Source organism: Coloeus monedula (genome assembly GCF_965178545.1).
Source record: "Coloeus monedula genome assembly, chromosome: 33".
NCBI lineage: Eukaryota > Metazoa > Chordata > Aves > Passeriformes > Corvidae > Coloeus > Coloeus monedula.
Window position 1 is genome coordinate 2,605,984 of NC_138813.1, and position 18,098 is coordinate 2,624,081.

At 64.4% G+C, this 18,098-nt stretch overlaps 1 protein-coding gene across 2 annotated transcripts in view; it reads right to left on the reverse strand.

Moving 5' to 3' along the window:
* The window catches only part of PPP5C (protein phosphatase 5 catalytic subunit), a 16,376-nt gene extending 630 nt beyond the window's left edge, over positions 1 to 15,746 (reverse strand). The window contains exons 1-12 of one of the 2 annotated variants that reach the window (XM_082299634.1): positions 15,552 to 15,746; positions 12,017 to 12,258; positions 9,970 to 10,117; positions 8,050 to 8,171; positions 7,870 to 7,962; positions 7,680 to 7,778; positions 7,467 to 7,572; positions 6,678 to 6,820; positions 5,099 to 5,186; positions 4,967 to 5,007; positions 2,974 to 3,152; positions 1,089 to 1,170 (exon numbers count right to left, since the gene is read on the reverse strand). In XM_082299634.1, the coding sequence (XP_082155760.1) occupies positions 1,089 to 1,170; positions 2,974 to 3,152; positions 4,967 to 5,007; positions 5,099 to 5,186; positions 6,678 to 6,820; positions 7,467 to 7,572; positions 7,680 to 7,778; positions 7,870 to 7,962; positions 8,050 to 8,171; positions 9,970 to 10,117; positions 12,017 to 12,258; positions 15,552 to 15,669 (1,461 nt within the window). In that variant the 5' untranslated portion in view covers positions 15,670 to 15,746. The remainder of the gene's footprint in view (positions 1 to 1,088; positions 1,171 to 2,973; positions 3,153 to 4,966; positions 5,008 to 5,098; positions 5,187 to 6,677; positions 6,821 to 7,466; positions 7,573 to 7,679; positions 7,779 to 7,869; positions 7,963 to 8,049; positions 8,172 to 9,969; positions 10,118 to 12,016; positions 12,259 to 15,551) is intronic. The other variant, XM_082299635.1, reaches the window with a different exon arrangement.
* Between the last annotated feature and the right edge of the window lie 2,352 nt (positions 15,747 to 18,098).

The following is an 18,098-nucleotide window of genomic DNA, read 5'->3' on the forward strand; positions in this document are numbered from 1 at the left end:
ACCCCCTCCCCCCATTAAAGACCCCCAAGAGCCCCTCAGGACCCCCCAAAGCCCAGGGACCCCCAAAGGGGATTTGGGGGGGGGTTCGAGAAACCTCGAGAGGTTTTTGGGGGTCCCCAGGGAGGGTTTTGGGGGTCCCTGGGTTGGATTTTGGGGGTCTCCGGGTGGATTTTGGGGATCCCCAGGAAGGTTTTGGAGCTCCCAGGATTTTTGGGGTCCCTGGGTTGGGTTTTTGGGGTCTCTGGGGTGGATTTTGGGGGTCTCTGGGTGGATTTTGGGGGTCCCCAGGAAGGTTTTGGAGCTCCCAGGATTTTTGGGGGCCCTGGGTTGGCGTTTTTGGGGTCCCTGGGGTGGATTTTGGGGGTCTCTGGGTGGATTTTGGGGATCCCCAGGAAGGTTTTGGAGCTCCCAGGATTTTTGGGGTCCCTGGGTTGGGTTTTTGGGGTCTCTGGGGTGGAGTTTGGGGGTCTCTGGGGTGGATTTTGGGGATCCCCAGGAAGGTTTTGGAGCTCCCAGGATTTTTGGGGTCCCTGGGTTGGGTTTTTGGGGTCTCTGGGGTGGATTTTGGGGGTCTCTGGGTGGATTTTGGGGGTCCCCAGGAAGGTTTTGGAGCTCCCAGGATTTTTGGGGGCCCTGGGTTGGCGTTTTTGGGGTCCCTGGGGTGGAGTTTGGGGGTCTCTGGGTGGATTTTGGGGATCCCCAGGAAGGTTTTGGAGCTCCCAGGATTTTTGGGGTTCCTGGGTTGGGTTTTTGGGGTCTCTGGGGTGGATTTTGGGGGTCTCTGGGTTGGATTTTGGGGATCCCCAGGAAGGTTTTGGAGCTCCCAGGATTTTTGGGGTCTCTGGGGTGGATTTTGGGGGTCTCTGGGTGGATTTTGGGGATCCCCAGGAAGGTTTTGGAGCTCCCAGGATTTTTGGGGGCCCTGGGTTGGCGTTTGGGGGGCCCTGGGTTGGATTTTGGGGGTCCCCAGGGAGGTTTTGGAGCTCCCAGGATTTTTGGGGTCCCTGGGGTGGATTTTGGGGGTCTCTGGGTTGGATTTTGGGGTCCCTGGGGTGGATTTTGGGGGGTCCCAGTGCCCCCAGACTCACCACTGCTGTGAACTGGTGGAAGTCGGGGCGGAGGTCGCTGCCCCGCAGGTGGATGTAGGAGCCCTTGTTGCCCATCTGGTCACTGCAGGGGACATTTGGGGACACTTGGGGACATTTGGGGCCACCAGAGCACAGCTCCTGCTGGCCACCGAGGCTGGGGGACCACCAGGGATGGGACATTTGGGGACATTTGGGGACACTTGGGGACATTTGGGGCCACCAGAGCACAGCCCCCGCTGGCCACCAAGGCTGGGGGACCACCAGGGATGGGACATTTGGGGACAATGAGGTACAGGGGACATTTGGGCACACTTGGGGACATTTGGGGCCACCAGAGCACTGTCCCTGTTGCCCACCGAGCCTGGGGGACCACCAGGGATGGGGACATTTGGGGACAACTCGGCACAGGGGACATTTGAGGACACTTGGGGAAATTTGGGGACATTTGGGGACACTTGGGGCCACCAGAGCACAGCCCCCGTTGCCCACTGAGGCTGGGGGACCACCAGGGATGGGACATTTGGGGACACTTGGGGCCACCAGAGCACATCCCCCGTTGCCCACCGAGCCTGGGGGACCACCAGGGATGGGACATTTGGGGACACTTGGGGCCACCAGAGCACATCCCCCATTGGCCACCGAGGCTGGGGGACCACCAGGGATGGGACATTTGGGGACATTTGGGGACACTTGGGGACATTTGGGGCCACCAGAGCACAGCTCCTGCTGGCCACCGAGGCTGGGGGACCACCAGGGATGGGACATTTGGGGACATTTGGGGACAATGACGTACAGGGGATACTTGGGGATACTTGGGGCCACCAGAGCATGGCCCCCATTGGCCACTAAGGCTGGGGGACCACCAGGGATGGGGACATTTGGGGACAACTCAGCACAGGGGACACTTGGGGACATTTAGGGACACTTGGGGACATTTGGGGCCACCAGAGCACAGCTCCTGCTGGCCACCAAGGCTGGGGGACCACCAGGGATGGGGACATTTGGGGACACTCAGGGACACTTGGGGCCACCAGAGCATGGTCCCTGTTGGCCACCGAGGCTGGGGGACCACCAGGGATGGGACATTTGGGGACATTTGGGGACAATGACGTACAGGGGACACTTGGGGATACTTGGGGCCACCAGAGGATGGCCCCCATTGGCCACCAAGGCTGGGGGACCACCAGGGATGGGGACATTTGGGGACAACTCAGCACAGGGGACACTTGGGGACATTTAGGGACACTTGGGGACACTTAGGGCCACCAGAGCACAGCCCCCGTTGGCCATCAAGGCTGGGGGACCACCAGGGATGGGACATTTGGGGACACTCAGGGACACTTGGGGCCACCAGAGCATGGTCCCTGTTGGCCACCGAGCCTGGGGGACCACCAGGGATGGGGACATTTGGGGACAACCAGGCACAGGGGACATTTGAGGACACTTGGGGAAATTTGGGGACATTTGGGGACACTTGGGGCCACCAGAGCACATCCCCCGTTGCCCACCGAGCCTGGGGGACCACCAGGGATGGGACATTTGGGGACATTTGGGGCCACCAGAGCACATCCCCCATTGGCCACCGAGGCTGGGGGACCACCAGGGATGGGACATTTGGGGACATTTGGGGCCACCAGAGCACATCCCCCATTGGCCACCGAGGCTGGGGGACCACCAGGGATGGGGACATTTGGGGACAAGCGGGCACAGGGGACACTTGGGGACTGGATCAAGGGGACAACCTGGCTCAGGTGGCACCGGACCACGGGGACGAGGTGGTCAAGGGGCCACCGGGGACAGCACCAAGGCCACGCCGCCGTCACCGCGGGCCCTCCCGCCACCCGTGTCCCCCGCTGTCCCCTGCTGTCCCCCGCTGTCCCCTCACCAGTAGTTGGGGGCGGAGAAGACGGTGACGCAGCGGCCATCGTGGGCTACCTCGTAGCCCTCGGGCTTGACCTCGTGGCTGCGGATGATGAGCTCCAGGCGGTTCCGCTCCAGGAAGCGCTTGGTGACATCGGGGCCGAACTGGCAGCTGACCCCTCGCTTGCTGACCGAGCGGCCGTTCTGGGGACACCACGGGGGGGGGACATCGTGGGGACATCGTGCGGGGACAGAGGGGGCAGCTGACCCCCGGCCATTCTGGGGACATCGTGGGGACATCGTGGGGACACCGTGGGGACACTGTGGGGACACCGTGGGGGGGACAGAGGGGGCAGCTGACCCCCGGCCATTCTGGGGACATCGTGGGGACATCGTGGGGACATTGTGGGGGGGACAGAGGGGGCAGCTGACCCCTCGCTTGCTGACCAAGCGGCCGGTCTGGGGACACCACAGGGGGGGGGACATCGTGGGGACATTGTGGGGACACCAGGGAGGGACAGAGGGGGCAGCTGACCCCTCGCTTGCTGACCGAGCGGCCGTTCTGGGGACACCACGGGGGGGGGGGACATCGTGGGGACATCGTGGGGGGACAGAGGGGGCAGCTGACCCCCGGCCATTCTGGGGACATCGTGGGGACACCAGGGAGGGACAGAGGGGGCAGCTGACCCCTCGCTTGCTGACCGAGCGGCCGGTCTGGGGACACCACAGGGGGGGGGGGGACATCGTGGGGACATCGTGGGGACATCGTGGGGACACCATGGGGGGACAGAGGGGGCAGCTGACCCCCGGCCATTCTGGGGACATCGTGGGGACATCGTGGGGACACCGTGGGGACATCGTGGGGACACCGTGGGGGGACAGAGGGGGCAGCTGACCCCTGGCCATTCTGGGGACATCGTGGGGACATCGTGGGGACACCGTGGGGGGGACAGAGGGGGCAGCTGACCCCTCGCTTGCTGACCAAGCGGCCGGTCTGGGGACACCACGGGGGGGGGGGACATCGTGGGGACACCGTGGGGACACCGGGGGGGGACAGAGGGGGCAGCTGACCCCCGGCCATTCTGGGGACATCGTGGGGACATCGTGGGGGGACAGAGGGGGCAGCTGACCCCTCGCTTGCTGACCGAGCGGCCGGTCTGGGGACACCACGGGGGGGGGGACATCGTGGGGACATTGTGGGGGGACAGAGGGGGCAGCTGACCCCCGGCCATTCTGGGGACATCGTGGGGACATCGTGGGGGGACAGAGGGGGCAGCTGACCCCCGGCCATTCTGGGGACATCGTGGGGACATCGTGGGGGGACAGAGGGGGCAGCTGACCCCCGGCCATTCTGGGGACATCGTGGGGACATCGTGGGGACACCGGGGAGGGACAGAGGGGGCAGCTGACCCCTCGCTTGCTGACCGAGCGGCCGGTCTGGGGACACCACGGGGGGGGAACATCGTGGGGACATCGTGGGGACATCGTGGGGACACCATGGGGGGACAGAGGGGGCAGCTGACCCCCGGCCACTCTGGGGACATGGTGGGGACACCGTGGGGGGACAGAGGGGGCAGCTGACCCCTCGCTTGCTGACCGAGCGGCCGGTCTGGGGACACCATGGGGGGGGGGGACATCGTGGGGACATCGTGGGGACATTGTGGGGGGGACAGAGGGGGCAGCTGACCCCCGGCCATTCTGGGGACACCGTGGGGACATCGTGGGGACACCATGGGGACACAGAGGGGGCAGCTGATCCCCGGCCATTCTGGGGACACCGTGGGGACACCGTGGGGGGGACAGAGGGGGCAGCTGACCCCCGGCCATTCTGGGGACACTGTGGGGGGGGACAGAGGGGTCAGCAGATGTGGCAGGGGGTGGTGGTGGGCTTGGGGGTACAGCTGGTGGCACTGGGAGGTTGGGGACAGGAAGAGGGTGGCACTGGGACCTGGTGGGTGACACCAGGACCTGGGGACAGCCCAGGGGACATCACTGAGGGGGAGGGGGTCACAGCTCACCTGGGGCTGGGGGTCGGACCAGAGCAGGTCACACATCGGCCCTGGGGGGACACAGGGGGGGTCAGAGCTCGGCCCCTCGCTGGGGACACGCTGGGGACACCTCGGGGTGGGGGGTGGGGGTCCCTGTCCCACCTGAGTCTGGGGGCTGCCGGTTCCGCTCGATCTTGCGGATGTCATCGAGGGTGACGCCGTCCTCGCTGAAGAGCCCCCCGTGCATGATCTGGGTGGGGACACGAGGTGGGGACATCAGGGGGGACAGCAGGGACGGGGGGGGGGGGACACAATCGCCCATCCTGACACTGAGGGGGTGACAAGGGACCCCCAAGACCCCCCAAGGCCCTCCCCAACTTGTGACAGGGACACCCCAAACCCCCTCCCAGGGGTGGGGGTCACCTCATGGGGACAGCAGGGACACCCCAAACCCCCTCCCAGGGATGGGGGTCACCCCATGGGGACAGCAGGGACACCCCAAATCCCCTCAAGGACAGGGATCAGAAGTCACAGGGGACAACTGGGGACAGTGGGCCTGCAAGATAGTGATCTATATGGAACTATGGGGGGCTGCCAAATAGTGATGGGGGGGCTGCTAAATAGTGAGCCACAGGAGTCAATGGGCGCTGCCAAATAGTGATCTATTAAAGTCAATAGGGGCTGCCAAATAGTGATACAAGCGGGACGCCAAATTGTGAACCACAGGCGACAATGGGGACTGCCAAATAGTTATCCAAAGGGGTCGCCAAATAGTGAGCTATTAGAGTCAATGGGGGCTGGCAGATAGTGAACCCAAAGGGTCGCCAAATAGTGAGCTATTAGAGTCAATGGGGACTGCCAAATATTTATCCAAAGGGGTTGCCAAATAGTGAAGCACAGAGACAGTGAGAACTGCCAAATAGTGAGCCCAAGGGGTCGCCAAATAGTGACCCATTAAAGTCAATAGGGGCTGCCAAATAGTGATCCATAGGAGTCAAGAGCCGCCAAACAGTGATCCACTAAAGTCAATAGCGGCTGCCAAATTGTGATCTCAAACGGCTGCCAAAGAGTGATCCACTAAAGTCAATAGCGGCTGCCAAATTGTGATCTCAAACGGCTGCCAAAGAGTGATCCATTAAAGTCAGTAAGGGGTGCCAAAGAGTGATACCATGGGGGCCGCCAAATAGTGAGCTATTACAGTCAATGGGGGCTGCCATATAGTGATCCCATGGGGCTGCCAAATAGTGACCGATTCCAGTCAATGGGGATCGCCAAATAGTGATCCAGGGGGTCGCCAAATAGTGAGCTATTACAGTCAATGGGGACTGCCAAATAGTTATCCACAGGGGTCGCCAAATAGTGAACCATAGGAGACAGTAGGGACTGCGAAATAGTGAGCCTAATGGATCGCCAAATAGTGACCAATTAGAGTGAATAAGGGTTGCCAAAGAGTGATCCCCGAGGACTGCCAAATAGTGACCTATTAAAGTCAATAGGGGTTGCCAAAAAGTGACCTATCATCATCAAGGGCGGCCAAATAGTGATCCATCAAAGTCAATGTGGGCTGCCAAATTGTGCTCTATGGGGGCCGCCAAATACTGACTAATTCCAGTCAATAGGGGCTGCCAAAAAGTGAACCCACGGGCTACCAAAAAGGGAGCCATTGCTCTCAATGGGCGCTGCCAGATAGTGACGCCCGGTGACAATGTCCTCTCCGGTGTCCCCTCCGGTGTCCCCTCACCAGCACTTTGCCGTTGATGCACTGGGCCAGGGGCAGCCACTCGAAGACCTCGCTGAAAAGGGCGAACATCTGCGCCGTGTACTTGGCCTTCACCTCGCCCTCGAAGCCGTAGATCTGGTTCATGTTGTCCGTCTCGTGGTTCCCTGAGGGGACGCGGGGACAACTGCCACGCCTGGGGGACACCGCCCAGGCCTGGGGACACGGGCAGGGGACACAGCGCTGCGGCTCGGCCCCCAGAGGCCGGGGTGGTGGGACGGTCCCGAGGGTACGGGATGGGTTCTGGGGACGGGGGGTGTGGGACAGAGAAGGACCCCAGGAGGGAGATGGGGACAAGGAGCAAGGGTTGGGGACAGGGGACGTGGCCCTGTGACACAGGACAAGGCCCTGCACCCCGCGGGGGACACGGGATGTGCCACGCCATGGCACAGAGGGGACACGACCCCGTGATGCTGGTCCTGGGGCTGGGGACAGGGACATCGCCAAGGGACAGCGATGCCACCAACGCCGAGGGGACGGGGATCCCCCAAATCCCCAAGGGACACGGATGTCCCCCAACCCCGAAGGGGACGAGGCCGGCACGGGGGTGGTCACAGGCAAAAAGTGTCCCCTCTACAGGGGCTGCCAGATTGGGATCCATCACGGGCAACGACAACGGCGGGGGCTGCCAGATAGTGATCCACAGGTGACAACAAGGGACAGTTTGGGGACGTGACCCCTCCCCCACCACCAAACCTGGCCAGGAGGGGGGGGGAGGGGGTCCAAGCCTCACTCCCCAGCCTCTGGAATTACCTCGGAGCAGGTGGAAGTGGTCGGGGTAGAGCAGCTTGAAACCGAAGAGCGTGAGGATGACCTCGACCGAGAAGGAGCCGCGGTCCACAAAGTCCCCGTTGAAAATCTGTCCCCAGTTCAGGACAACGACCCCCACCCTACATCCAGAGGTGTCCCCCGAGTGTCCCCACCCCACCCCACCCAACCCCAGCCCCAGGGAGCCCGTAAGGATACGTAAGGATTGGCCTCGGAGGGCAGCCCGTTGAGCTCGAAGATGTTGAGCAGGTCGTAGAACTGCCCGTGGGTGTCCCCGCACACCGTCACCTTCTCCGTCTGCTCAAGGGGACACGCGGGTGGCACCGATGTCACCACGCCGGGACGTGGGACCCTCACCCACCACCCACCCCGACGAAGGGGCACCCACCTCCTTCAACGTGGTCTCCACCAGGGTGGGCAGCTTGGCCAGCACCTCCTTCACCTGCACCAGGATCTGCGGGGTGGGGACGTGTGGGGACATCTGGGGACGGGATGGGGACAGGAGGAGGAGGAGGAGAGAGGGGGGGAGGTTTTTGGGGGGGGTTTTTGAGGGGGTTTTTGGGGGTACCTGGTAGGCGCATTTCCTGTGGAGTTTCTTCTGGTCCTTGTACCACTGCATGAGCTCCTTCATGAAGGCCAAGGTCACCTTGCCGTCCTCCAGCTTGGGACCGCTGTACTCGTCCTCGATGGCTGCGGGGACAAGGTGGGGGAGGAGGGGACAGTGGGGACAAGGTGAGTCCACCCAGGGGTCCCCCAGAGGCGGGGGATGGGCTGGGGGTGCTGGGCTTGGCGTGGGGACCCCGGGCGGTGGGGACAAAAGGTCAGCTGGGCACCTCAGAACCTCGTGGGGACCCCCAGAACCTCTCCAGGATCCTCATGGGGACACTCAGGGGACACCAAAAGCCTCCCAGAGATCCTCGTGGGGATCCCCCAGATGTTCATGGAGACCCCAAGACCCACGTGGAGACCCCCAGAACCTCTCCAGGACCCTCATGGGGACACTCAGGGGACCCCAAAACCCTCCCAGAGATCCTTGTGGGGAACCCCAGATGTTCATGGGGACCCCCAGGCCCACGTGGGGACCCCCAGAACCTCTCCAGGACCCTCATGGGGACACTCAGGGGACCCCAAAACCCTCCCAGAGATCCTCGTGGGGACCCCCAGATGTTCATGGAGACCCCAAGACCCACGTGGGGACCCTCAGAACCTCTCCAGGACCCTCAGGGGGACCCCAAAACCCTCCCAGAGATCCTTGTGGGGAACCCCAGATGTTCATGGGGACCCTCAGGCCCACGTGGGGACCCCCAGAACCTCTCCAGGACCCTCAGGAGGACCCCAAAACCCTCCCAGAGATCCTTGTGGGGACCCCCAGATGTTCATGGGGACCCCAAAACCCTCATGAGAGTCCCAAAGCTCATCTGGACACCCCAAGGCCCACGTGGGGACCCCCAGAACCTCTCCAGGATCCTCATGGGGACACTCAGGGGACACCAAAACCCTCCCAGAGATCCTCGTGGGGACCCCCAGATGTTCATGGAGACCCCAAGACCCACGTGGGGACCTCCAGAACCTCTCCAGGACCCCCAGAGGATCCCAAAACCCTCCCAGAGATCCTTGTGGGGACCCCCAGATGTTCATGGAGACCCCAAGACCCTCATGAGGGTCTCAAAGCTCTGCTGGGCACCTTGAGACTCTCGTGGGGACCCCCTTGGGGACACCAAAACCCTCCCAGAGATCCTCGTGGGGACCCCCGGATGTTCATGGAGACCCCAAGACCCACGTGGGGACCCCCAGAACCTCTCCAGGACCCTCATGGGGACCCTCAGACCCCCACAGAGACCCCAAGATCCTCCCAGGGACACCCACAGAGCCTCCAGACCCAACCAGGGACCCCCAAGAATTCCCCAGATCCTCCCAGGGACCTTCCTGGAGACCCCCAGACCCTCACAGGAACCCCCAGGGACTCTCCAGACACCGTCCTGGAGACCCCAGACCCTCACAGGAACCCCCAGGGACTCCCCAGACCCTCACAGGGACCTTCCTGGAGACCCCAGACCCTCACAGGAACCCCCAGGGACTCCCCAGATCCTCACAGGGACCCCCAGGGACTCCCCAGACACCCTCCTGGAGACCCCAGACCCTCACAGGAACCCCCAGGGACTCTCCAGACCCTCCCAGGGACCTTCCTGGAGACCCCAGACCCTCACAGGAACCCCCAGGGACTCCCCAGATCCTCACAGGGACCCCCAGGGACTCTCCAGACACCCTCCTGGAGACCCCAGACCCTCACAGGAACCCCCAGGGACTCCCCAGATCCACCCAGGGACCCCCACAAACTCCCCAGTGACCTTCCTGGAGACCCCAGACCCTCACAGGAACCCTTATGGGGACCCCAGCCCCTCTCAGGGACCTTGAGCCTCCTCTGGGGGCTCTCCAAGGAGCCCCAAGTGACCCCTGAGCCCCCCCTGGGTGGGTTTGGGGGTCTCACTCATGCTCTCGATGTCCAGCGAGTCGACCACGGAGCGCTTGTGCTCGTCGCTGGCGATGGCCCTCTCGAAGGCCTTCTGCTTGACGATGCGGTGACACTCCTGGTACTTGAGCTTGGCGTCCTTGTCATTGGGCCTGACCTTCACCACCTGCGGGGACAGCCCGGGGACAGCCCCTCAGGGGATGAGGACACGCTGGGGACACCCCAGGACAGCCCCTCAGGGGATGGGGACACCCCAGGACAGCCCCTCAGGGGATGGGGACAGCCTGGGGACATGCTGGGACAGCCCCTCAGGGGATGGGGACACCCCAGGACAGCCCCTCAGGGGATGGGGACAGCCTGGGGACACGCTGGGACAGCCCCTCAGGGGATGGGGACACCAGGGGACACCCCAGGACAGCCCCTCAGGGGACAGGGACAGCCTGGGGACACCCCAGGACAGCCCCTCAGGGGATGGGGACACGCTGGGGACACCCAAGGACAGCCCCTCAGGGGATGGGGACAGCCTGGGGACACCCCAGGACAGCCCCTCAGGGGATGGGGACACCCCAGGACAGCCCCTCAGGGGATGGGGACAGCCTGGGGACATGCTGGGACAGCCCCTCAGGGGATGGGGACACCCCAGGACAGCCCCTCAGGGGATGGGGACAGCCTGGGGACACGCTGGGACAGCCCCTCAGGGGATGGGGACACCAGGGGACACCCCAGGACAGCCCCTCAGGGGACAGGGACAGCCTGGGGACACCCCAGGACAGCCCCTCAGGGGATGGGGACACGCTGGGGACACCCAAGGACAGCCCCTCAGGGGATGGGGACAGCCTGGGGACACCCCAGGACAGCCCCTCAGGGGATGGGGACACCCCAGGACAGCCCCTCAGGGGATGGGGACACCCCGGGACAGCCCCTCAGGGGATGGGGACACCAGGGGACACCCCAGGACAGCCCCTCAGGGGATGGGGACACCAGGGGACACCCCAGGACAGCCCCTCAGGACATCTTCAGGGACCAGGGGTGACCCCAACCCTCCCCTGAGCTCAGGGTGGACACACTGACCACAGGGGTGACCCCGACCCTCCTCTGAGCTCAGGGTGGACACACCGACCCCAGGGATGACCCCAAGGATTCCCCAAACTCCAATGACCCACGCTGACCCCAGGGATGTCCCCAGCCCTCCTCTGAGCTCAGGGTGGACACAATGACCCCAAGGATGTCCCCAACCCTCCCCTGAGCTCAGGGTGGACACACTGACCCCAGGGGTGACCCCAACCCTCCTCTGAGCTCAGGGTGGACACACTGACCCCAAGGATGTCCCCAACCTTCCCACGAGCTCAGGGTGGACACAATGACCCCAGGGGTGTCCCCAAGGATTCCCCAAACTCCAATGACCCACGCTGACCCCAGGCATGTCCCCAGCCCTCCCATGAGCTTAGGGTGGACACACTGACCCCAGGGATGACCCCAACCCTCCCCTGAGCTCGGGGTGGACACACTGACCCCAGGGATGTCCCCAGCCCTCCCCTGAGCTCAGGGTGGACACACTGACCCCAGGGGTGACCCCGACCCTCCCCTGAGCTCGGGGTGGACACACTGACCCCAGGGATGTCCCCAGCCCTCCCCTGAGCTCAGGGTGGACACACTGACCCCAGGGATGTCCCCAGCCCTCCCCTGAGCTCAGGGTGGACACGCTGACCCCAGGGATGTTCCCAGCCCTCCCCTGAGCTCAGGGTGGACACGCTGACCCCAGGGATGTCCCCAGCCCTCCCCTGAGCTCAGGGTGGACACGCTGACCCCAGGCATGTCCCCAACCCTCCCCTGAGCTCGGGGTGGACACACTGACCCCAGGCATGTCCCCAACCCTCCCCTGAGCTCAGGGTGGACACACTGACCCCAGACATGACCCCAACCCTCCCCTGAGCTCAGGGTGGACACACCGACCCCAGACATGACCCCAAGCATTTCCCAAACCCCGATGACCCACGCTGACCCCAACGACGTCCCCACCTCACTCCATCCCCCGCCGTGCCCCCCCCACCACCCCCTTCCTCACCGTCTCGTAGTCGCGCAGGGCGGCCTTGAACTTGCCCAGGGCCATGTTGCTGGCTGCTCGCCGGTAGTAGCCCTTGACGTACTTGGCGTCCAGCTGGACGGCGCGCGTGGCGTCGGCCAGGGCGTAGCCGTAGCACTCGGTGCGCAGGTAGGCCAGGCTGCGGTTGCCATAGTAGATGGCGTTGGTGGGGTTCAGCTCGATGGCGCTGCTGTAGAACTTCACCGCGTTCTCGTAGTCCTTCCCTGGGGGGGAACCCCGGAGCAGGAGGTCAGGGAGTGGACAGAGGGTGACCACATCCCGGAGGATGGGAGGTGAGCGGACCGCAAAGGTCAGGGGTGATTGAATCACAAGGGCTAGGAGGGATCAGACCCCAAAGGCCTGGGAGGGATCAGACCCCAAAGGCCTGGGAGTGACCGCAACCCAAAGGCCTGGGAGTGACCAGACCCCAAAGGCCGGGGATGATCAGACCCCAAAGGCCAGGGGTGACCAGACCCCAAAGGCCGGGGGTGACCAGACCCCAAAGGCCGGGGATGATCAGACCGCAAAGGCCTGGGAGTGACCAGACCCCAAAGGCCGGGGATGATCAGACCCCAAAGGCCGGGGGTGACCAGACCCCAAAGGCCGGGAGTGACCGCACCCCAAAGGCCTGGGAGTGACCAGACCCCAAAGGCCTGGGAGTGACCAGACCCCACTGACCTCCATAGCTCCCTATCCGGCAGCTCCCAGTGCACCTATAGGTCCCTATATGGCAGCCCCCACTGCCCCCTATAGATCCCTATCTGGCAGCCCCACTGCCCCCTATAGATCCCTATATGGCAGCCCCCACTGCCCCCTATAGATCCCTATCTGGCAGCCCCCACTGCCCCCTATAGATCCCTATATGGCAGCCCCACTGCCCCCTATAGATCCCCATCTCGCAGCCCCCACTGCCCCCTATAGATCCCCATCTGGCAGCCCCCAGTGCCCCCTATAGATCCCTATCGGGCAGCCCCCACTGCCCCTATAGATCCCTATCTGGCAGCCCCACTGCCCCCTATAGATCCCTATCGGGCAGCCCCCACTGCCCCTATAGATCCCTATCGGGCAGCCCCACTGCCCCCTATAGATCCCTATCTGGCAGCCCCACTGCCCCCTATAGATCCCTATCTGGCAGCCCCCACTGCCCCCTATAGATCCCTATATGGCAGCCCCACTGCCCCCTATAGATCCCCATCTCGCAGCCCCCACTGCCCCCTATAGATCCCTATCTGGCAGCCCCCACTGCCCCCTATAGATCCCTATCGGGCAGCTCATACTGCCCCTATAGATCCCTATCTGGCAGCTCATACTGACCCTATAGATCCCTATCGGGCAGCCCCCACTGCCCCCCATAGATCCCTATCTGGCAGCCCCCACTGCCCCCTATAGATCCCTATCTGGCAGCCCCCACTGCCCCCTATAGATCCCTATATGGCAGCCCCCACTGCCCCCTATAGATCCCCATCTCGCAGCCCTCACTGCCTCCCATAGCTCCCTATCTGGCAGCCCCCACTGCCCCCTATAGATCCCTATCGGGCAGCCCCCACTGCCCCCTATAGATCCCTATCTGGCAGCCCCCACTGCCCCCTATAGATCCCTATCTGGCAGCCCCCACTGCCCCCTATAGATCCCTATCTGGCAGCCCCCACTGCCCCCTATAGATCCCTATCGGGCAGCCCCACTGCCCCCTATAGATCCCTATCGGGCAGCCCCCACTGCCCCCCATAGATCCCTATCTGGCAGCCCCCACTGCCCCCTATAGATCCCTATATGGCAGCCCCCAGTGCCCCCTATAGATCCCTATCTGGCAGCCCCACTGCCCCCTATAGATCCCCATCTCGCAGCCCCCACTGCCCCCTATAGATCCCTATCTGGCAGCCCCCACTGCCCCCTATAGATCCCTATCTGGCAGCCCCCACTGCCCCCTAGAGATCCCCATCTGGCAGCTCCCACTGCCCCTATAGCTCCCTATCTGGCAGCCCCACTGCCCCCTATAGATCCCTATCTGGCAGCCCCCATTGCCCCCTATAGATCCCTATCTGGCAGCTCGTACTGCCCCCTATAGATCCCTATCTGGCAGCCCCCATTGCCCCCTATAGATCCCCATCTGGCAGCCCCCATTGCCCCCTATAGATCCCTATCTCACAGCCCCACTGCCCCCTATAGATCCCTATCTGGCAGCCCCACTGCCCCCTATAGATCCCTATCTCACAGCCCCACTGCCCCCTATAGATCCCTATCTGGCAGCCCCCGTTACGCCCCCTATAGATCCCTATCTGGCAGCCCCCACTGCCCCCTATAGATCCCCATCTGGCAGCCCCACTGCCCCCTATAGATCCCTATCTGGCAGCTCATACTGCCCCTATAGATCCCCATCTGGCAGCCCCACTGCCCCCTATAGATCCCTATCTGGCAGCCCCCATTGCCCCCTATAGATCCCTATAACGCAGCCCCACTGCCCCCTATAGATCCCTATCTGGCAGCTCATACTGCCCCCTATAGATCCCTATATGGCAGCCCCACTGCCCCCTATAGCTCCCTATCTGGCAGCTCGTACTGCCCCCTATAGATCCCTATCGGGCAGCCCCACTGCCCCCTATAGATCCCTATCTGGCAGCCCCCACTGCCCCCTATAGATCCATATCTGGCAGCTCATACTGCCCCCATAGATCCCTATCTGGCAGCTCATACTGCCCCTATAGCTCCCTATCCGGCAGCTCATACTGCCCCTATAGCTCCCTATCTGGCAGCCCCCACTGCCCCCTAGAGATCCCTATCTGGCAGCTCATACTGCCCCTATAGATCCCTATCAGGCAGCCCCCACTGCCCCCTATAGATCCCCATCTGGCAGCTCATACTGCCCCCTATAGCTCCCTATCTGGCAGCCCCCACTGTCCCCTATAGCTCCCTATCTGGCAGCCCCCATTGCCCCCTATAGATCCCTATCGGGCAGCCCCCACTGCCCCCTATAGATCCCTATCTGGCAGCTCGTACTGCCCCCTATAGATCCCTATCAGGCAGCCCCCACTGCCCCCTATAGATCCCTATCAGGCAGCCCCCACTGCCCCCTATAGATCCCTATCTGGCAGCTCCCGTTATCCCCCACTGCCCCCCATAGCTCCCTATATGGCAGCCCCCACTGCCCCCTACAGATCCCTATCTGGCAGCTCCCGTTATCCCCCATTGCCCCCTATAGATCCCTATCTGGCAGCCCCCGTTACGCCCCGTTATTCCCCGTGGCTCCCAATCTGGCAGCCTCCGTAACCGCCCATTGACCCCCATGGCTCCCAATCTGGCAGACCCGTTACCCCCCGTTACCCGCCGGGGCTCACTATCTGGCAGCCTCTATTACCCTCTATGGATCCCTATCTGGCAGCTCCGTTACCCCGCATTGCCCTCATCGGCTCCCTATCTGGCAGCCCCCATTACCCCCCGTGGCTCCCTATTTGGCAGCCCTCGTTCCCACCCGTTCCTCGCCGCGGCTCCCTCTCCCGCAGCCCCCGTTGCCCGCCGATACCTTTGAAGAACTCGTTCGCGCGGGCCTTGAGCGCCTCGGCCCGTTCGAGCTCGGCGGGGCTCGGGGGCCGCCCGGGGCCGGCGCCGCCGCCGCTCCCCGCCCGCTCTCCCTCCGCCATGGCCGGGCCGCAAAGCGCCGCCGCCGCCGCCGGCCGCGGCCGCCGACCGCCGCTGTCGCAAAGACGAGGTGGGAGGGGGGGGCGGTGTCGTAAACGGAGGGCGAGCGGAGCGGCCGCAGGTCGCCGCGTCCCCTCCGTGTCCCCCCGTGTCCCCCCGGTGTCCCCCCGTGTCCCTCCGTGTCCCCCGGTGTCCTCATCACCCCTCGTGTCCCCCCGTGTCCCCTCGTGTCCTCCCGGTGTCCCCCCGTGTCCCCAACCGTCCCCAAGTGTCCCCCGGTGTCCCCAAGTGTCCCCCCGTATCCCCCGGTGTCCCCTCCGTGTCCCCCGTGTCCCCCCGTGTCCCCCGATGTCCCCAAGTGTCCCCTGGTGTCCCATCACCCCTCGTGTCCCCCGGTGTCCCCCGGTGTCCCCTCGTGTCCCCCGGTGTTCCTCGGTGTCCCCATCACCCCCCGGTGTCCCCCGGTGTCTCCATCACCCCTCGTGTCCCCAAGTGTCCCCAAGTGTCCCCCCGTATCCCCCCCCGTCCCCTCGTGTCCCCCCGTGTCCCCCCGTATCCTCATCACCCCCAGTGTCCCCCGGTGTCCCCCCATCACCCCTCGTGTCCTCCCGTGTTCCCCCGTGTCCCCCCGTGTCCCCATCACCCCCCGTGTCCCCTCATGTTCCTCGGTGTCCCCCGGTGTCCTCATCACCCCCAGTGTCCCCCGGTGTCCCCCGGTGTCCCCAATGTCCCCCGGTGTCCCCCCGGTGTCCCCATCACCCCCCGTGTCCCCCCGTGTCCCCATCACCCCCCGGTGTCCCCTCGTGTCTCCCGGTGTCCCCCCGTGTCCCTCCGTGTCCCTCGGTGTCCCCATCCCCCCCCGGTGTCCCCGCGGTGTTCCCAATGTCCCCCCCCCCAATCACAGCCGGAGCCCGCGGTGGCTTCTGAGCGATTTTATGGGGGGTGGGCACAGCACGGGGGGGGGGGGCGGGGGAGGGGAGGGGGAGGGGGGGGAGGGGCGTGCGACAGCCGGGGAAGGGGGGGGGGTCGTACAGGGCCCCCCCCCCCAAAGCAGCGGGGTGGGGGAGGGGAGGGGGGGGGTGTGCGTGTGGGTCCCAGCGGCTCCGGGGGGGGGAATTTTGGGGGGGGGGGGTGTCTCAGGGGGCTCTTGGGGGAGGGGTGGTCCCGGATTTGGGGAGGGGGAGGGGGGGGGGCTTTGTACCCCCCCCCCCAGGGGCGTTTTCAGCCCAGCACCGAGTGGGGGGAGGGGTCCCCAGCACCGAATTGGGGGAAGTTGGGACCCCCCCCCCCCCAGCACCAAAAAAAAAGGGAGGGGGGGGATGGGCTGAGGTAGGAGGAGGGGGGGCATCCCCAAAAAGTGGGGGGGGGGGGGGGGAGGGGAGTGTCCTAAATTGGGGAGGGGGGAATAAAAGGGGAGGGGGGGGTCAGGTCATGGCTTTTGGTGCAGCCCCCCAAAGATGTGGATTTGGGGAGGGGGGGGGGTCGCCCCCTCCCCCAATTCTGGGGTTCCCATCCGAGGGGGGGGTCGTTGCTGGTTTATTTTTGGGGCGGGGGGGTCCTTCCCAGCGAGCCCCCCCCCCTCAATTGCTCTCCTCGAGGTTTTGGGGGACCCTCATGGGGGGGCGCGGGGGGGCCCCCGGAAGGGTCAGACCATCAGCCAGCAGCGCTGGGGGGGGGGGGCACAGAAATTATTGGGGTGTCCTCCCCCCCCAACCACCCATTTTGGGGGGGTCCTTCCACTTCCCCCCCCCCCCAAAATATGGGTCCCCCCCCCCCGGTTATTGGGGGCTTCCTATTTTTGCCCCCCCCCCCCCCAATTTTGGGGTCTCCCCAGCTCCCCCCCCACCCCATTTTTGGCTAAACCGCCCCCCCCCCCTTTATCAAGGACACCCCCCCCCCCCCCCCCCGATTTTGGGACCCTCTCACTATTAGGGTCCCCCCCGTTTTTGGGGTGTCCTCCTCCCATTTTTGGGGTGTCCCCCCCGTTTTTGGGGTGTCCCCCTCCCATTTTTGGGGTGTCCCCCCCGTTTTTGGGGTGTCCCCCTCCCATTTTTGGGGTGTCCCCCCCGTTTTTGGGGTGTCCCCCTCCCGTTTTTGGGGTCCCCCTCCCATTTTAGGGGTGTCCTCCCCCATTTTAGGGGTGTCCCCCCCCCGTTTTTGGGGTGTCCCACCCCACCTCTCACCGAGGGGCTGCTCCTGCCCCAGGGGGGGGCTCAGTCCTGGGGGGTCCCCACTCAGCAGCAGCCCCTGGTGGGGACACGGCGTGGGGGGGGAGGGGGGGGGAGGTGACAAATGGGGACAGGACACGCTGCCCCTCCCCCCACCCCCGGTGTGTCCCTGTGCCCACCCCCACCCTGCCCCCCCCAATGTCCCCTGTGTCCCCCCACCCCCCTGTGACCTCACGCCCTGTCCCCCCAAACCTTCCCAGTGT